This window comes from Salmo salar, chromosome ssa11 (assembly GCF_905237065.1).
Source record: "Salmo salar chromosome ssa11, Ssal_v3.1, whole genome shotgun sequence".
NCBI lineage: Eukaryota > Metazoa > Chordata > Actinopteri > Salmoniformes > Salmonidae > Salmo > Salmo salar.
This window is the reverse complement of record NC_059452.1, coordinates 22308986-22325000: the sequence shown is the minus strand read 5'-3', so window position 1 is coordinate 22325000 and position 16015 is coordinate 22308986. Positions and strand designations below refer to the sequence as shown.

At 40.5% G+C, this 16015-nt stretch overlaps 1 protein-coding gene across 1 annotated transcript in view; it reads left to right on the top strand.

The window, feature by feature from the left end:
- LOC106562196 (genetic suppressor element 1) overlaps positions 1-16015 on the top strand; it is a 220292-nt gene that overhangs the window by 137247 nt on the left and 67030 nt on the right. Inside the window, 1 exon segment of the mRNA XM_045689186.1 lies at positions 182-810. Coding sequence (XP_045545142.1) covers positions 182-810 — 629 coding nt within the window.

Sequence of the window (16015 nt, the reverse complement as noted above, 5' to 3'; positions counted from 1 at the left end):
GTATCTGGGAGAAGGTGTATCTGTGGAGTTGAGGTGTATGAATTATAGAGGAATGTGTGTGTATCTGGGAGAAGGTGTATCTGTGGAGTTGAGGTGTATGAATTACAGAGGAATGTGTGTATCACGGCTCGTTGTGAGTAACACAACACAGTGCTCATTACAGTCACTCTCTCTCCCACAGGTCCATACCAAATCACCACGAGCCGGGTTGTCGCGACCTCCACCCCCACCTGGGCGCCCCTCCCCCCCTCATCTCCCCCAAACCCCTCCAGTCCCGCGACCATCCCCACCCCCCTCCCCCCACCACCCTGTGGAACCCCGCCTCCCTCATCGATACCGCCTCGGACTCACGACGCACCACCCACCACGACCCACCGGGTTTGGGCCACTACGACCTCAGCCGCTTGCCTCCCAAACTGGAGGATGGGCTCCGGAGGGGCAGGGACCGGGACGGGGGCCTGGAGAAGTACCACCCCCCTCTCCGAGGCCCCCCGGGGATGCCTGAGCCTAGTACCTTCCTGGCAGAGCTGGAGAAATCCACCCAGACCTTCTTCAGCCAGCAGAGGGCCTCGCTGTCCCTGCCCAGCCAGTACGGAGAGCTGGGGGGAGGGATGAAGAGCAGCGGGGCCCTGAAGAGCCTTCAGGGGCCCTCAGGGCTGGGGAGACAAAGCCAGGCCCATGGACACAGTCTGGGCCAGGGAATGGGGCCTGAGTCTGGCCTCATGTATGATGACTTTCTCCAGCAGCACCGTAGACCTGTCAGTAAACTGGACCTGGAGGAGAGGAGGAGGAGAGAGGCCAGGGAAAAAGGTGAAATATACCCTACTGCTGCTAAACCCATTGTTTCAGGCTTGTGTTTTATAGTTTAGTTGATTTTGTTTCGATGTTTAGTTTTTGTGTTATGTTGAAAATGCATTCCCAAGCTAAAAAGTCTAACTTGTGTAGAGATTCTGTTTTTGTGGTGTCAGTGTCAATACGTTCTGGTTGTGAAGTGGTAGTATGTACTGAAGTTGTAGGTTCTGTTTGTGTAGTGGTAGTATGTACTGAAGTTGTAGGTTCTGTTTGTGTAACGGTGGTAGTAGTATGTACTGAAGTTGTAGGTTATGTTTGTGTAGTGGTGGTAGTATGTACTGAAGTTGTAGGTTCTGTTTGTGTAGTGGTGGTGGTATGTACTGAAGTTGTAGGTTCTGTTTGTGTAGTGGTGGTAGTATGTACTGAAGTTGTAGGTTCTGTTTGTGTAGTGGTGGTAGTATGTACTGAAGTTGTAGGTTCTGTTTGTGTAGTGGTGGTAGTATGTACTGAAGTTGTAGGTTCTGTTTGTGTAGTGGTAGTATGTACTGAAGTTGTAGGTTCTGTTTGTGTAGTGGTGGTATGTACTGAAGTTGTAGGTTCTGTTTGTGTAGTGGTAGTATGTACTGAAGTTGTATGTTTTGTTTGTGTAGTGGTGGTAGTATGTACTGAAGTTGTAGGTTCTGTTTGTGTAGTGGTAGTATGTACTGAAGTTATAGGTTCTGTTTGTGTAGTGGTAGTAGTATGTACTGAAGTTGTAGGTTCTGTTTGTGTAGTGGTGGTAGTATGTACTGAAGTTGTAGGTTCTGTTTGTGTAGTGGTGGTAGTATGTACTGAAGTTGTAGGTTCTGTTTGTGTAGTGGTGGTAGTATGTACTGAAGTTGTAGGTTCTGTTTGTGTAGTGGTGGTAGTATGTACTGAAGTTGTAGGTTCTGTTTGTGTAGTGGTAGTATGTACTGAAGTTGTAGGTTCTGTTTGTGTAGTAGTAGTATGTACTGAAGTTGTAGGTTCTGTTTGTGTAGTGGTGGTAGTATGTACTGAAGTTGTAGGTTCTGTTTGTGTAGTGGTAGTATGTACTGAAGTTGTAGGTTCTGTTTGTGTAGTGGTGGTATGTACTGAAGTTGTAGGTTCTGTTTGTGTAGTGGTAGTATGTACTGAAGTTGTATGTTCTGTTTGTGTAGTGGTGGTAGTATGTACTGAAGTTGTAGGTTCTGTTTGTATAGTGGTAGTAGTATGTACTGAAGTTATAGGTTCTGTTTGTGTAGTGGTAGTATGTACTGAAGTTGTAGGTTCTGTTTGTGTAGTAGTAGTATGTACTGAAGTTGTAGGTTCTGTTTGTGTAGTGGTAGTATGTACTGAAGTTGTAGGTTCTGTTTGTGTAGTAGTAGTATGTACTGAAGTTGTAGGTTCTGTTTGTGTAGTGGTGGTAGTATGTACTGAAGTTGTAGGTTCTGTTTGTGTAGTGGTAGTATGTACTGAAGTTGTAGGTTATGTTTGTGTAGTGGTGGTAGTATGTACTGAAGTTGTAGGTTCTGTTTGTGTAGTGGTAGTATGTACTGAAGTTGTAGGTTCTGTTTGTGTAGTGGTAGTAGTATGTACTGAAGTTGTAGGTTCTGTTTGTGTAGTGGTGGTAGTATGTACTGAAGTTGTAGGTTCTGTTTGTGTAGTGGTGGTAGTATGTACTGAAGTTGTAGGTTCTGTTTGTGTAGTGGTAGTATGTACTGAAGTTGTAGGTTCTGTTTGTGTAGTGGTGGTAGTATGTACTGAAGTTGTAGGTTCTGTTTGTGTAGTGGTGGTATGTACTGAAGTTGTAGGTTCTGTTTGTGTAGTGGTAGTAGTATGTACTGAAGTTGTAGGTTCTGTTTGTGTAGTGGTGGTAGTATGTACTGAAGTTGTAGGTTCTGTTTGTGTAGTGGTGGTAGTATGTACTGAAGTTGTAGGTTCTGTTTGTGTAGTGGTAGTATGTACTGAAGTTGTAGGTTCTGTTTGTGTAGTGGTGGTAGTATGTACTGAAGTTGTAGGTTCTGTTTGTGTAGTGGTGGTAGTATGTACTGAAGTTGTAGGTTCTGTTTGTGTAGTGGTGGTAGTATGTACTGAAGTTGTAGGTTCTGTTTGTGTAGTGGTGGTAGTATGTACTGAAGTTGTAGGTTCTGTTTGTGTAGGTGGTAGTATGTACTGAAGTTGTAGGTTCTGTTTGTGTAGTGGTAGTATGTACTGAAGTTGTAGGTTCTGTTTGTGTAGTGGTGGTAGTATGTACTGAAGTTGTAGGTTCTGTTTGTGTAGTGGTGGTAGTATGTACTGAAGTTGTAGGTTCTGTTTGTGTAGTGGTGGTAGTATGTACTGAAGTTGTAGGTTCTGTTTGTGTAGTGGTAGTATGTACTGAAGTTGTAGGTTCTGTTTGTGTAGTGGTGGTAGTATGTACTGAAGTTGTAGGTTCTGTTTGTGTAGTGGTAGTAGTATGTACTGAAGTTATAGGTTCTGTTTGTGTAGTGGTGGTAGTATGTACTGAAGTTGTAGGTTCTGTTTGTGTAGTGGTGGTAGTATGTACTGAAGTTGTAGGTTCTGTTTGTGTAGTGGTGGTAGTATGTACTGAAGTTGTAGGTTCTGTTTGTGTAGTGGTAGTATGTACTGAAGTTGTAGGTTCTGTTTGTGTAGTGGTAGTAGTATGTACTGAAGTTGTAGGTTCTGTTTGTGTAGTGGTGGTAGTATGTACTGAAGTTGTAGGTTCTGTTTGTGTAGTGTGTAGTATGTACTGAAGTTGTAGGTTCTGTTTGTGTAGTGGTAGTAGTATGTACTGAAGTTGTAGGTTCTGTTTGTGTAGTGGTAGTAGTATGTACTGAAGTTGTAGGTTCTGTTTGTGTAGTGGTGGTAGTATGTACTGAAGTTGTAGGTTCTGTTTGTGTAGTGGTGGTAGTATGTACTGAAGTTGTAGGTTCTGTTTGTGTAGTGGTAGTAGTATGTACTGAAGTTGTAGGTTCTGTTTGTGTAGTGGTGGTAGTATGTACTGAAGTTGTAGGTTCTGTTTGTGTAGTGGTGGTAGTATGTACTGAAGTTGTAGGTTCTGTTTGTGTAGGGTGGTAGTATGTACTGAAGTTGTAGGTTCTGTTTGTGTAGTGGTGGTAGTATGTACTGAAGTTGTAGGTTCTGTTTGTGTAGTGGTGGTAGTATGTACTGAAGTTGTAGGTTCTGTTTGTGTAGTGGTGGTAGTATGTACTGAAGTTGTAGGTTCTGTTTGTGTAGTGGTGGTAGTATGTACTGAAGTTGTAGGTTCTGTTTGTGTAGTGGTGGTAGTATGTACTGAAGTTGTAGGTTCTGTTTGTGTAGTGGTAGTAGTATGTACTGAAGTTGTAGGTTCTGTTTGTGTAGTGGTGGTAGTATGTACTGAAGTTGTAGGTTCTGTTTGTGAAGTGTGGTAGTATGTACTGAAGTTGTAGGTTCTGTTTGTGTAGTGGTGGTAGTATGTACTGAAGTTGTAGGTTCTGTTTGTGTAGTGGTAGTATGTACTGAAGTTGTAGGTTCTGTTTGTGTAGTGGTAGTAGTATGTACTGAAGTTGTAGGTTCTGTTTGTGTAGTGGTGGTAGTATGTACTGAAGTTGTAGGTTCTGTTTGTGTAGTGGTGGTAGTATGTACTGAAGTTGTAGGTTCTGTTTGTGTAGTGGTAGTAGTATGTACTGAAGTTGTAGGTTCTGTTTGTGTAGTGGTGGTAGTATGTACTGAAGTTGTAGGTTCTGTTTGTGTAGTGGTGGTAGTATGTACTGAAGTTGTAGGTTCTGTTTGTGTAGTGGTAGTAGTATGTACTGAAGTTGTAGGTTCTGTTTGTGTAGTGGTGGTAGTATGTACTGAAGTTGTAGGTTCTGTTTGTGTAGTGGTGGTAGTATGTACTGAAGTTGTAGGTTCTGTTTGTGTAGGTGGTAGTATGTACTGAAGTTGTAGGTTCTGTTTGTGTAGTGGTGGTAGTATGTACTGAAGTTGTAGGTTCTGTTTGTGTAGTGGTGGTAGTATGTACTGAAGTTGTAGGTTCTGTTTGTGTAGTGGTGGTAGTATGTACTGAAGTTGTAGGTTCTGTTTGTGTAGTGTGGTAGTATGTACTGAAGTTGTAGGTTCTGTTTGTGTAGTGGTGGTAGTATGTACTGAAGTTGTAGGTTCTGTTTGTGTAGTGGTGGTAGTATGTACTGAAGTTGTAGGTTCTGTTTGTGTAGTGGTGGTAGTATGTACTGAAGTTGTAGGTTCTGTTTGTGTAGTGGTGGTAGTATGTACTGAAGTTGTAGGTTCTGTTTGTGTAGTGGTGGTAGTATGTACTGAAGTTGTAGGTTCTGTTTGTGTAGTGGTGGTAGTATGTACTGAAGTTGTAGGTTCTGTTTGTGTAGTGGTAGTATGTACTGAAGTTGTAGGTTCTGTTTGTGTAGTGGTAGTAGTATGTACTGAAGTTGTAGGTTCTGTTTGTGTAGTGGTAGTATGTTCTGAAGTTGTAGGTTCTGTTTGTGTAGTGGTAGTAGTATGTACTGAAGTTGTAGGTTCTGTTTGTGTAGTGGTGGTAGTATGTACTGAAGTTGTAGGTTCTGTTTGTGTAGTGGTGGTAGTATGTACTGAAGTTGTAGGTTCTGTTTGTGTAGTGGTGGTAGTATGTACTGAAGTTATAGGTTCTGTTTGTGTAGTGGTGGTAGAATGTACTGAAGTTGTAGGTTCTGTTTGTGTAGTGGTAGTAGTATGTACTGAAGTTGTAGGTTCTGTTTATGTAGTGGTGGTAGTATGTACTGAAGTTGTAGGTTCTGTTTGTTTAGTGGTGGTAGTATGTACTGAAGTTGTAGGTTCTGGTTGTGAAGTGGTAGTATGTACTGAAGTTGTAGGTTCTGTTTGTGTAGTGGTAGTATGTACTGAAGTTGTAGGTTCTGTTTGTGTAGTGGTGGTAGTATGTACTGAAGTTGTAGGTTATGTTTGTTTAGTGGTGGTAGTATGTACTGAAGTTGTAGGTTCTGTTTGTGTAGTGGTGGTAGTATGTACTGAAGTTGTAGGTTCTGTTTGTGTAGTGGTAGTATGTACTGAAGTTGTAGGTTCTGTTTGTGTAGTGGTAGTATGTACTGAAGTTGTAGGTTCTGTTTGTGTAGTGGTGGTATGTACTGAAGTTGTAGGTTCTGTTTGTGTAGTGGTGGTAGTATGTACTGAAGTTATAGGTTCTGTTTGTGTAGTGGTGGTAGTATGTACTGAAGTTGTAGGTTCTGTTTGTGTAGTGGTGGTAGTATGTACTGAAGTTGTAGGTTCTGTTTGTGTAGTGGTGGTAGTATGTACTGAAGTTGTAGGTTCTGTTTGTGTAGTGGTAGTATGTACTGAAGTTGTAGGTTCTGTTTGTGTAGTGGTGGTAGTATGTACTGAAGTTGTAGGTTCTGTTTGTGTAGTGGTAGTAGTATGTACTGAAGTTGTAGGTTCTGTTTGTGTAGTGGTGGTAGTATGTACTGAAGTTGTAGGTTCTGTTTGTGTAGTGGTAGTATGTACTGAAGTTGTAGGTTCTGTTTGTGTAGTGGTGGTAGTATGTACTGAAGTTGTAGGTTCTGTTTGTGTAGTGGTGGTAGTATGTACTGAAGTTGTAGGTTCTGTTTGTGTAGTGGTGGTAGTATGTACTGAAGTTGTAGGTTCTGTTTGTGTAGTGGTGGTAGTATGTACTGAAGTTGTAGGTTCTGTTTGTGTAGTGGTAGTAGTATGTACTGAAGTTGTAGGTTCTGTTTGTGTAGTGGTGGTAGTATGTACTGAAGTTGTAGGTTCTGTTTGTGTAGTGGTAGTAGTATGTACTGAAGTTGTAGGTTCTGTTTGTGTAGTGGTAGTAGTATGTACTGAAGTTGTAGGTTCTGTTTGTGTAGTGGTAGTAGTATGTACTGAAGTTGTAGGTTCTGTTTGTGTAGTGGTGGTAGTATGTACTGAAGTTGTAGGTTCTGTTTGTGTAGTGGTAGTAGTATGTACTGAAGTTGTAGGTTCTGTTTGTGTAGTGGTAGTAGTATGTACTGAAGTTGTAGGTTCTGTTTGTGTAGTGGTGGTAGTATGTACTGAAGTTGTAGGTTCTGTTTGTGTAGTGGTGGTAGTATGTACTGAAGTTGTAGGTTCTGTTTGTGTAGTGGTGGTAGTATGTACTGAAGTTGTAGGTTCTGTTTGTGTAGTGGTAGTAGTATGTACTGAAGTTGTAGGTTCTGTTTGTGTAGTGGTGGTAGTATGTACTGAAGTTGTAGGTTCTGTTTGTGTAGTGGTGGTAGTATGTACTGAAGTTGTAGGTTCTGTTTGTGTAGTGGTAGTATGTACTGAAGTTGTAGGTTCTGTTTGTGTAGTGGTGGTAGTATGTACTGAAGTTGTAGGTTCTGTTTGTGTAGTGGTGGTAGTATGTACTGAAGTTGTAGGTTCTGTTTGTGTAGTGGTGGTAGTATGTACTGAAGTTGTAGGTTCTGTTTGTGTAGTGGTGGTAGTATGTACTGAAGTTGTAGGTTCTGTTTGTGTAGTGGTGGTAGTATGTACTGAAGTTGTAGGTTCTGTTTGTGTAGTGGTGGTAGTATGTACTGAAGTTGTAGGTTCTGTTTGTGTAGTGGTGGTAGTATGTACTGAAGTTGTAGGTTCTGTTTGTGTAGTGGTGGTAGTATGTACTGAAGTTGTAGGTTCTGTTTGTGTAGTGGTGGTAGTATGTACTGAAGTTGTAGGTTCTGTTTGTGTAGTGGTAGTAGTATGTACTGAAGTTGTAGGTTCTGTTTGTGTAGTGGTGGTAGTATGTACTGAAGTTGTAGGTTCTGTTTGTGTAGTGGTGGTAGTATGTACTGAAGTTGTAGGTTCTGTTTGTGTAGTGGTAGTATGTACTGAAGTTGTAGGTTCTGTTTGTGTAGTGGTGGTAGTATGTACTGAAGTTGTAGGTTCTGTTTGTGTAGTGGTGGTAGTATGTACTGAAGTTGTAGGTTCTGTTTGTGTAGTGGTGGTAGTATGTACTGAAGTTGTAGGTTCTGTTTGTGTAGTGGTAGTATGTACTGAAGTTGTAGGTTCTGTTTGTGTAGTGGTGGTAGTATGTACTGAAGTTGTATGTTCTGTTTGTGTAGTGGTTGTAGTATGTACTGAAGTTGTAGGTTCTGTTTGTGTAGTGGTTGTAGTATGTACTGAAGTTGTAGGTTCTGTTTGTGTAGTGGTGGTAGTATGTACTGAAGTTGTAGGTTCTGTTTGTGTAGTGGTGGTAGTATGTACTGAAGTTGTAGGTTCTGTTTGTGTAGTGGTGGTAGTATGTACTGAAGTTGTAGGTTCTGTTTGTGTAGTGGTGGTAGTATGTACTGAAGTTGTAGGTTCTGTTTGTGTAGTGGTGGTAGTATGTACTGAAGTTGTAGGTTCTGTTTGTGTAGTGGTGGTAGTATGTACTGAAGTTGTAGGTTCTGTTTGTGTAGTGGTAGTATGTACTGAAGTTGTAGGTTCTGTTTGTGTAGTGGTAGTAGTATGTACTGAAGTTATAGGTTCTGTTTGTGTAGTGGTGGTAGTATGTACTGAAGTTGTAGGTTCTGTTTGTGTAGTGGTGGTAGTATGTACTGAAGTTGTAGGTTCTGTTTGTGTAGTGGTAGTAGTATGTACTGAAGTTGTAGGTTCTGTTTGTGTAGTGGTGGTAGTATGTACTGAAGTTGTAGGTTCTGTTTGTGTAGTGGTGGTAGTATGTACTGAAGTTGTAGGTTCTGTTTGTGTAGTGGTGGTAGTATGTACTGAAGTTGTAGGTTCTGTTTGTGTAGTGGTAGTAGTATGTACTGAAGTTGTAGGTTCTGTTTGTGTAGTGGTGGTAGTATGTACTGAAGTTGTAGGTTCTGTTTGTGTAGTGGTGGTAGTATGTACTGAAGTTGTAGGTTCTGTTTGTGTAGTGGTAGTAGTATGTACTGAAGTTGTAGGTTCTGTTTGTGTAGTGGTGGTAGTATGTACTGAAGTTGTAGGTTCTGTTTGTGTAGTGGTGGTATGTACTGAAGTTGTAGGTTCTGGTTGTGTAGTGGTGGTAGTATGTACTGAAGTTATAGGTTCTGTTTGTGTAGTGGTGGTAGTATGTACTGAAGTTGTAGGTTCTGTTTGTGTAGTGGTGGTAGTATGTACTGAAGTTGTAGGTTCTGTTTGTGTAGTGGTGGTAGTATGTACTGAAGTTGTAGGTTGTGTTTGTGTAGTGGTGGTAGTATGTACTGAAGTTGTAGGTTCTGTTTGTGTAGTGGTAGTATGTACTGAAGTTGTAGGTTCTGTTTGTGTAGTGGTAGTATGTACTGAAGTTGTAGGTTCTGTTTGTGTAGTGGTAGTAGTATGTACTGAAGTTGTAGGTTCTGTTTGTGTAGTGGTGGTAGTATGTACTGAAGTTGTAGGTTCTGTTTGTGTAGTGGTGGTAGTATGTACTGAAGTTGTAGGTTCTGTTTGTGTAGTGGTAGTATGTACTGAAGTTGTAGGTTCTGTTTGTGTAGTGGTGGTAGTATGTACTGAAGTTGTAGGTTCTGTTTGTGTAGTGGTGGTAGTATGTACTGAAGTTGTAGGTTCTGTTTGTGTAGTGGTGGTAGTATGTACTGAAGTTGTAGGTTCTGTTTGTGTAGTGGTAGTATGTACTGAAGTTGTAGGTTCTGTTTGTGTAGTGGTGGTAGTATGTACTGAAGTTGTAGGTTCTGTTTGTGTAGTGGTGGTAGTATGTACTGAAGTTGTAGGTTCTGTTTGTGTAGTGGTGGTAGTATGTACTGAAGTTGTATAGTCTGTTTGTGTAGTGGTGGTAGTATGTACTGAAGTTGTAGGTTCTGTTTGTGTAGTGATAGTAGTATGTACTGAAGTTGTAGGTTCTGTTTGTGTAGTGGTGGTAGTATGTACTGAAGTTGTAGGTTCTGTTTGTGTAGTGGTGGTAGTATGTACTGAAGTTGTAGGTTCTGTTTGTGTAGTGGTGGTAGTATGTACTGAAGTTGTAGGTTCTGTTTGTGTAGTGGTAGTAGTATGTACTGAAGTTGTAGGTTCTGTTTGTGTAGTGGTAGTATGTACTGAAGTTGTAGGTTCTGTTTGTGTAGTGGTAGTAGTATGTACTGAAGTTGTAGGTTCTGTTTGTGTAGTGGTGGTAGTATGTACTGAAGTTGTAGGTTCTGTTTGTGTAGTGGTAGTATGTACTGAAGTTGTAGGTTCTGTTTGTGTAGTGGTAGTAGTATGTACTGAAGTTGTAGGTTCTGTTTGTGTAGTGGTAGTAGTATGTACTGAAGTTATAGGTTCTGTTTGTGTAGTGGTGGTAGTATGTACTGAAGTTATAGGTTCTGTTTGTGTAGTTGTGGTAGTATGTACTGAAGTTGTAGGTTCTGTTTGTGTAGTGGTAGTAGTATGTACTGAAGTTGTAGGTTCTGTTTGTGTAGTGGTGGTAGTATGTACTGAAGTTGTAGGTTCTGTTTGTGTAGTGGTGGTAGTATGTACTGAAGTTGTAGGTTCTGTTTGTGTAGTGGTAGTATGTACTGAAGTTGTAGGTTCTGTTTGTGTAGTGGTGGTAGTATGTACTGAAGTTGTAGGTTCTGTTTGTGTAGTGGTGGTATGTACTGAAGTTGTAGGTTCTGTTTGTGTAGTGGTGGTAGTATGTACTGAAGTTGTAGGTTCTGTTTGTGTAGTGGTGGTAGTATGTACTGAAGTTGTAGGTTATGTTTGTGTAGTGGTGGTAGTATGTACTGAAGTTATAGGTTCTGTTTGTGTAGTGGTAGTAGTATGTACTGAAGTTATAGGTTCTGTTTGTGTAGTGGTGGTAGTATGTACTGAAGTTGTAGGTTCTGTTTGTGTAGTGGTAGTATGTACTGAAGTTGTAGGTTCTGTTTGTGTAGTGGTAGTAGTATGTACTGAAGTTGTAGGTTCTGTTTGTGTAGTGGTAGTATGTACTGAAGTTGTAGGTTCTGTTTGTGTAGTGGTAGTAGTATGTACTGAAGTTGTAGGTTCTGTTTGTGTAGTGGTGGTAGTATGTACTGAAGTTGTAGGTTCTGTTTGTGTAGTGGTGGTAGTATGTACTGAAGTTGTAGGTTCTGTTTGTGTAGTGGTAGTAGTATGTACTGAAGTTATAGGTTCTGTTTGTGTAGTGGTGGTAGTATGTACTGAAGTTATAGGTTCTGTTTGTGTAGTGGTGGTAGTATGTACTGAAGTTGTAGGTTCTGTTTGTGTAGTGGTAGTAGTATGTACTGAAGTTGTAGGTTCTGTTTGTGTAGTGGTGGTAGTATGTACTGAAGTTGTAGGTTCTGTTTGTGTAGTGGTGGTAGTATGTACTGAAGTTGTAGGTTCTGTTTGTGTAGTGGTAGTATGTACTGAAGTTGTAGGTTCTGTTTGTGTAGTGGTGGTAGTATGTACTGAAGTTGTAGGTTCTGTTTGTGTAGTGGTGGTATGTACTGAAGTTGTAGGTTCTGGTTGTGTAGTGGTGGTAGTATGTACTGAAGTTATAGGTTCTGTTTGTGTAGTGGTGGTAGTATGTACTGAAGTTGTAGGTTATGTTTGTGTGGTGGTGGTAGTATGTACTGAAGTTATAGGTTCTGTTTGTGTAGTGGTAGTAGTATGTACTGAAGTTATAGGTTCTGTTTGTGTAGTGGTGGTAGTATGTACTGAAGTTGTAGGTTCTGTTTGTGTAGTGGTAGTATGTACTGAAGTTGTAGGTTCTGTTTGTGTAGTGGTAGTAGTATGTACTGAAGTTGTAGGTTCTGTTTGTGTAGTGGTAGTATGTTCTGAAGTTGTAGGTTCTGTTTGTGTAGTGGTAGTAGTATGTACTGAAGTTATAGGTTCTGTTTGTGTAGTGGTGGTAGTATGTACTGAAGTTGTAGGTTCTGTTTGTGTAGTGGTGGTAGTATGTACTGAAGTTGTAGGTTCTGTTTGTGTAGTGGTAGTAGTATGTACTGAAGTTATAGGTTCTGTTTGTGTAGTGGTGGTAGAATGTACTGAAGTTGTAGGTTCTGTTTGTGTAGTGGTAGTAGTATGTACTGAAGTTGTAGGTTCTGTTTATGTAGTGGTGGTAGTATGTACTGAAGTTGTAGGTTCTGTTTGTTTAGTGGTGGTAGTATGTACTGAAGTTGTAGGTTCTGGTTGTGAAGTGGTAGTATGTACTGAAGTTGTAGGTTCTGTTTGTGTAGTGGTAGTATGTACTGAAGTTGTAGGTTCTGTTTGTGTAGTGGTGGTAGTATGTACTGAAGTTGTAGGTTATGTTTGTTTAGTGGTGGTAGTATGTACTGAAGTTGTAGGTTCTGTTTGTGTAATGGTGGTAGTATGTACTGAAGTTGTAGGTTCTGTTTGTGTAGTGGTGGTATGTACTGAAGTTGTAGGTTCTGTTTGTGTAGTGGTGGTATGTACTGAAGTTGTAGGTTCTGTTTGTGTAGTGGTGGTATGTACTGAAGTTGTAGGTTCTGTTTGTGTAGTGGTGGTAGTATGTACTGAAGTCATAGGTTCTGTTTGTGAAGTGGTGGTAGTATGTACTGAAGTTGTATGTTCTGTTTGTGTAGTGGTGGTAGTATGTACTGAAGTTGTAGGTTCTGTTTGTGTAGTGGTGGTAGTATGTACTGAAGTTGTAGGTTCTGTTTGTGTAGTGGTAGTATGTACTGAAGTTGTAGGTTCTGTTTGTGTAGTGGTAGTAGTATGTACTGAAGTTATAGGTTCTGTTTGTGTAGTGGTAGTAGTATGTACTGAAGTTATAGGTTCTGTTTGTGTAGTGGTGGTAGTATGTACTGAAGTTGTAGGTTCTGTTTGTGTAGTGGTGGTAGTATGTACTGAAGTTGTAGGTTCTGTTTGTGTAGTGGTGGTAGTATGTACTGAAGTTGTAGGTTCTGTTTGTGTAGTGGTGGTAGTATGTACTGAAGTTGTAGGTTCTGTTTGTGTAGTGGTGGTAGTATGTACTGAAGTTGTAGGTTCTGTTTGTGTAGTGGTGGTAGTATGTACTGAAGTTGTAGGTTCTGTTTGTGTAGTGGTAGTAGTATGTACTGAAGTTGTAGGTTCTGTTTGTGTAGTGGTAGTAGTATGTACTGAAGTTATAGGTTCTGTTTGTGTAGTGGTGGTAGTATGTACTGAAGTTGTAGGTTCTGTTTGTGTAGTGGTAGTAGTATGTACTGAAGTTGTAGGTTCTGTTTGTGTAGTGGTAGTATGTACTGAAGTTGTAGGTTCTGTTTGTGTAGTGGTAGTAGTATGTACTGAAGTTGTAGGTTCTGTTTGTGTAGTGGTGGTAGTATGTACTGAAGTTGTAGGTTCTGTTTGTGTAGTGGTAGTATGTACTGAAGTTGTAGGTTCTGTTTGTGTAGTGGTAGTAGTATGTACTGAAGTTGTAGGTTCTGTTTGTGTAGTGGTAGTAGTATGTACTGAAGTTGTAGGTTCTGTTTGTGTAGTGGTGGTAGTATGTACTGAAGTTGTAGGTTCTGTTTGTGTAGTGGTGGTAGTATGTACTGAAGTTGTAGGTTCTGTTTGTGTAGTGGTAGTAGTATGTACTGAAGTTGTAGGTTCTGTTTGTGTAGTGGTGGTAGTATGTACTGAAGTTGTAGGTTCTGTTTGTGTAGTGGTGGTAGTATGTACTGAAGTTGTAGGTTCTGTTTGTGTAGTGGTAGTATGTACTGAAGTTGTAGGTTCTGTTTGTGTAGTGGTGGTAGTATGTACTGAAGTTGTAGGTTCTGTTTGTGTAGTGGTGGTATGTACTGAAGTTGTAGGTTCTGGTTGTGTAGTGGTGGTAGTATGTACTGAAGTTATAGGTTCTGTTTGTGTAGTGGTGGTAGTATGTACTGAAGTTGTAGGTTATGATTGTGTGGTGGTGGTAGTATGTACTGAAGTTGTAGGTTCTATTTGTGTAGTGGTGGTAGTATGTACTGAAGTTGTAGGTTGTGTTTGTGTAGTGGTGGTAGTATGTACTGAAGTTGTAGGTTCTATTTGTGTAGTGGTAGTATGTACTGAAGTTGTAGGTTCTGTTTGTGTAGTGGTAGTATGTACTGAAGTTGTAGGTTCTGTTTGTGTAGTGGTAGTAGTATGTACTGAAGTTGTAGGTTCTGTTTGTGTAGTGGTGGTAGTATGTACTGAAGTTGTAGGTTCTGTTTGTGTAGTGGTGGTAGTATGTACTGAAGTTGTAGGTTCTGTTTGTGTAGTGGTAGTATGTACTGAAGTTGTAGGTTCTGTTTGTGTAGTGGTGGTAGTATGTACTGAAGTTGTAGGTTCTGTTTGTGTAGTGGTGGTAGTATGTACTGAAGTTGTAGGTTATGTTTGTGTAGTGGTGGTAGTATGTACTGAAGTTGTAGGTTCTGTTTGTGTAGTGGTGGTAGTATGTACTGAAGTTGTAGGTTCTGTTTGTGTAGTGGTGGTAGTATGTACTGAAGTTGTAGGTTCTGTTTGTGTAGTGGTGGTAGTATGTACTGAAGTTGTAGGTTCTGTTTGTGTAGTGGTGGTAGTATGTACTGAAGTTGTAGGTTCTGTTTGTGTAGTGGTGGTAGTATGTACTGAAGTTGTAGGTTCTGTTTGTGTAGTGGTGGTAGTATGTACTGAAGTTGTAGGTTCTGTTTGTGTAGTGGTAGTAGTATGTACTGAAGTTGTAGGTTCTGTTTGTGTAGTGGTGGTAGTATGTACTGAAGTTGTAGGTTCTGTTTGTGTAGTGGTGGTAGTATGTACTGAAGTTGTAGGTTCTGTTTGTGTAGTGGTGGTAGTATGTACTGAAGTTGTAGGTTCTGTTTGTGTAGTGGTGGTAGTATGTACTGAAGTTGTAGGTTCTGTTTGTGTAGTGGTAGTAGTATGTACTGAAGTTGTAGGTTCTGTTTGTGTAGTGGTGGTAGTATGTACTGAAGTTGTAGGTTCTGTTTGTGTAGTGGTAGTATGTACTGAAGTTGTAGGTTCTGTTTGTGTAGTGGTGGTAGTATGTACTGAAGTTGTAGGTTCTGTTTGTGTAGTGGTGGTAGTATGTACTGAAGTTGTAGGTTCTGTTTGTGTAGTGGTGGTAGTATGTACTGAAGTTGTAGGTTCTGTTTGTGTAGTGGTGGTAGTATGTACTGAAGTTGTAGGTTCTGTTTGTGTAGTGGTGGTAGTATGTACTGAAGTTGTAGGTTCTGTTTGTGTAGTGGTAGTAGTATGTACTGAAGTTGTAGGTTCTGTTTGTGTAGTGGTGGTAGTATGTACTGAAGTTGTAGGTTCTGTTTGTGTAGTGGTAGTATGTACTGAAGTTGTAGGTTCTGTTTGTGTAGTGGTGGTAGTATGTACTGAAGTTGTAGGTTCTGTTTGTGTAGTGGTGGTAGTATGTACTGAAGTTGTAGGTTCTGTTTGTGTAGTGGTGGTAGTATGTACTGAAGTTGTAGGTTCTGTTTGTGTAGTGGTGGTAGTATGTACTGAAGTTGTAGGTTCTGTTTGTGTAGTGGTGGTAGTATGTACTGAAGTTGTAGGTTCTGTTTGTGTAGTGGTGGTAGTATGTACTGAAGTTGTAGGTTCTGTTTGTGTAGTGGTGGTAGTATGTACTGAAGTTGTAGGTTCTGTTTGTGTAGTGGTGGTAGTATGTACTGAAGTTGTAGGTTCTGTTTGTGTAGTGGTGGTAGTATGTACTGAAGTTGTAGGTTCTGTTTGTGTAGTGGTGGTAGTATGTACTGAAGTTGTAGGTTCTGTTTGTGTAGTGGTGGTAGTATGTACTGAAGTTGTAGGTTCTGTTTGTGTAGTGGTAGTAGTATGTACTGAAGTTGTAGGTTCTGTTTGTGTAGTGGTAGTATGTACTGAAGTTGTAGGTTCTGTTTGTGTAGTGGTGGTAGTATGTACTGAAGTTGTAGGTTCTGTTTGTGTAGTGGTGGTAGTATGTACTGAAGTTGTAGGTTCTGTTTGTGAAGTGGTGGTAGTATGTACTGAAGTTGTAGGTTCTGTTTGTGTAGTAGTGGTAGTATGTACTGAAGTTGTAGGTTCTGTTTGTGTAGTGTGGTAGTATGTACTGAAGTTGTAGGTTCTGTTTGTGTAGTGGTGGTAGTATGTACTGAAGTTGTAGGTTCTGTTTGTGTAGTGGTGGTAGTATGTACTGAAGTTGTAGGTTCTGTTTGTGTAGTGGTGGTAGTATGTACTGAAGTTGTAGGTTCTGTTTGTGTAGTGGTGGTAGTATGTACTGAAGTTGTAGGTTCTGTTTGTGTAGTGGTGGTAGTATGTACTGAAGTTGTAGGTTCTGTTTGTGTAGTGGTGGTAGTATGTACTGAAGTTGTAGGTTCTGTTTGTGTAGTGGTGGTAGTATGTACTGAAGTTGTAGGTTCTGTTTGTGTAGTGGTGGTAGTATGTACTGAAGTTGTAGGTT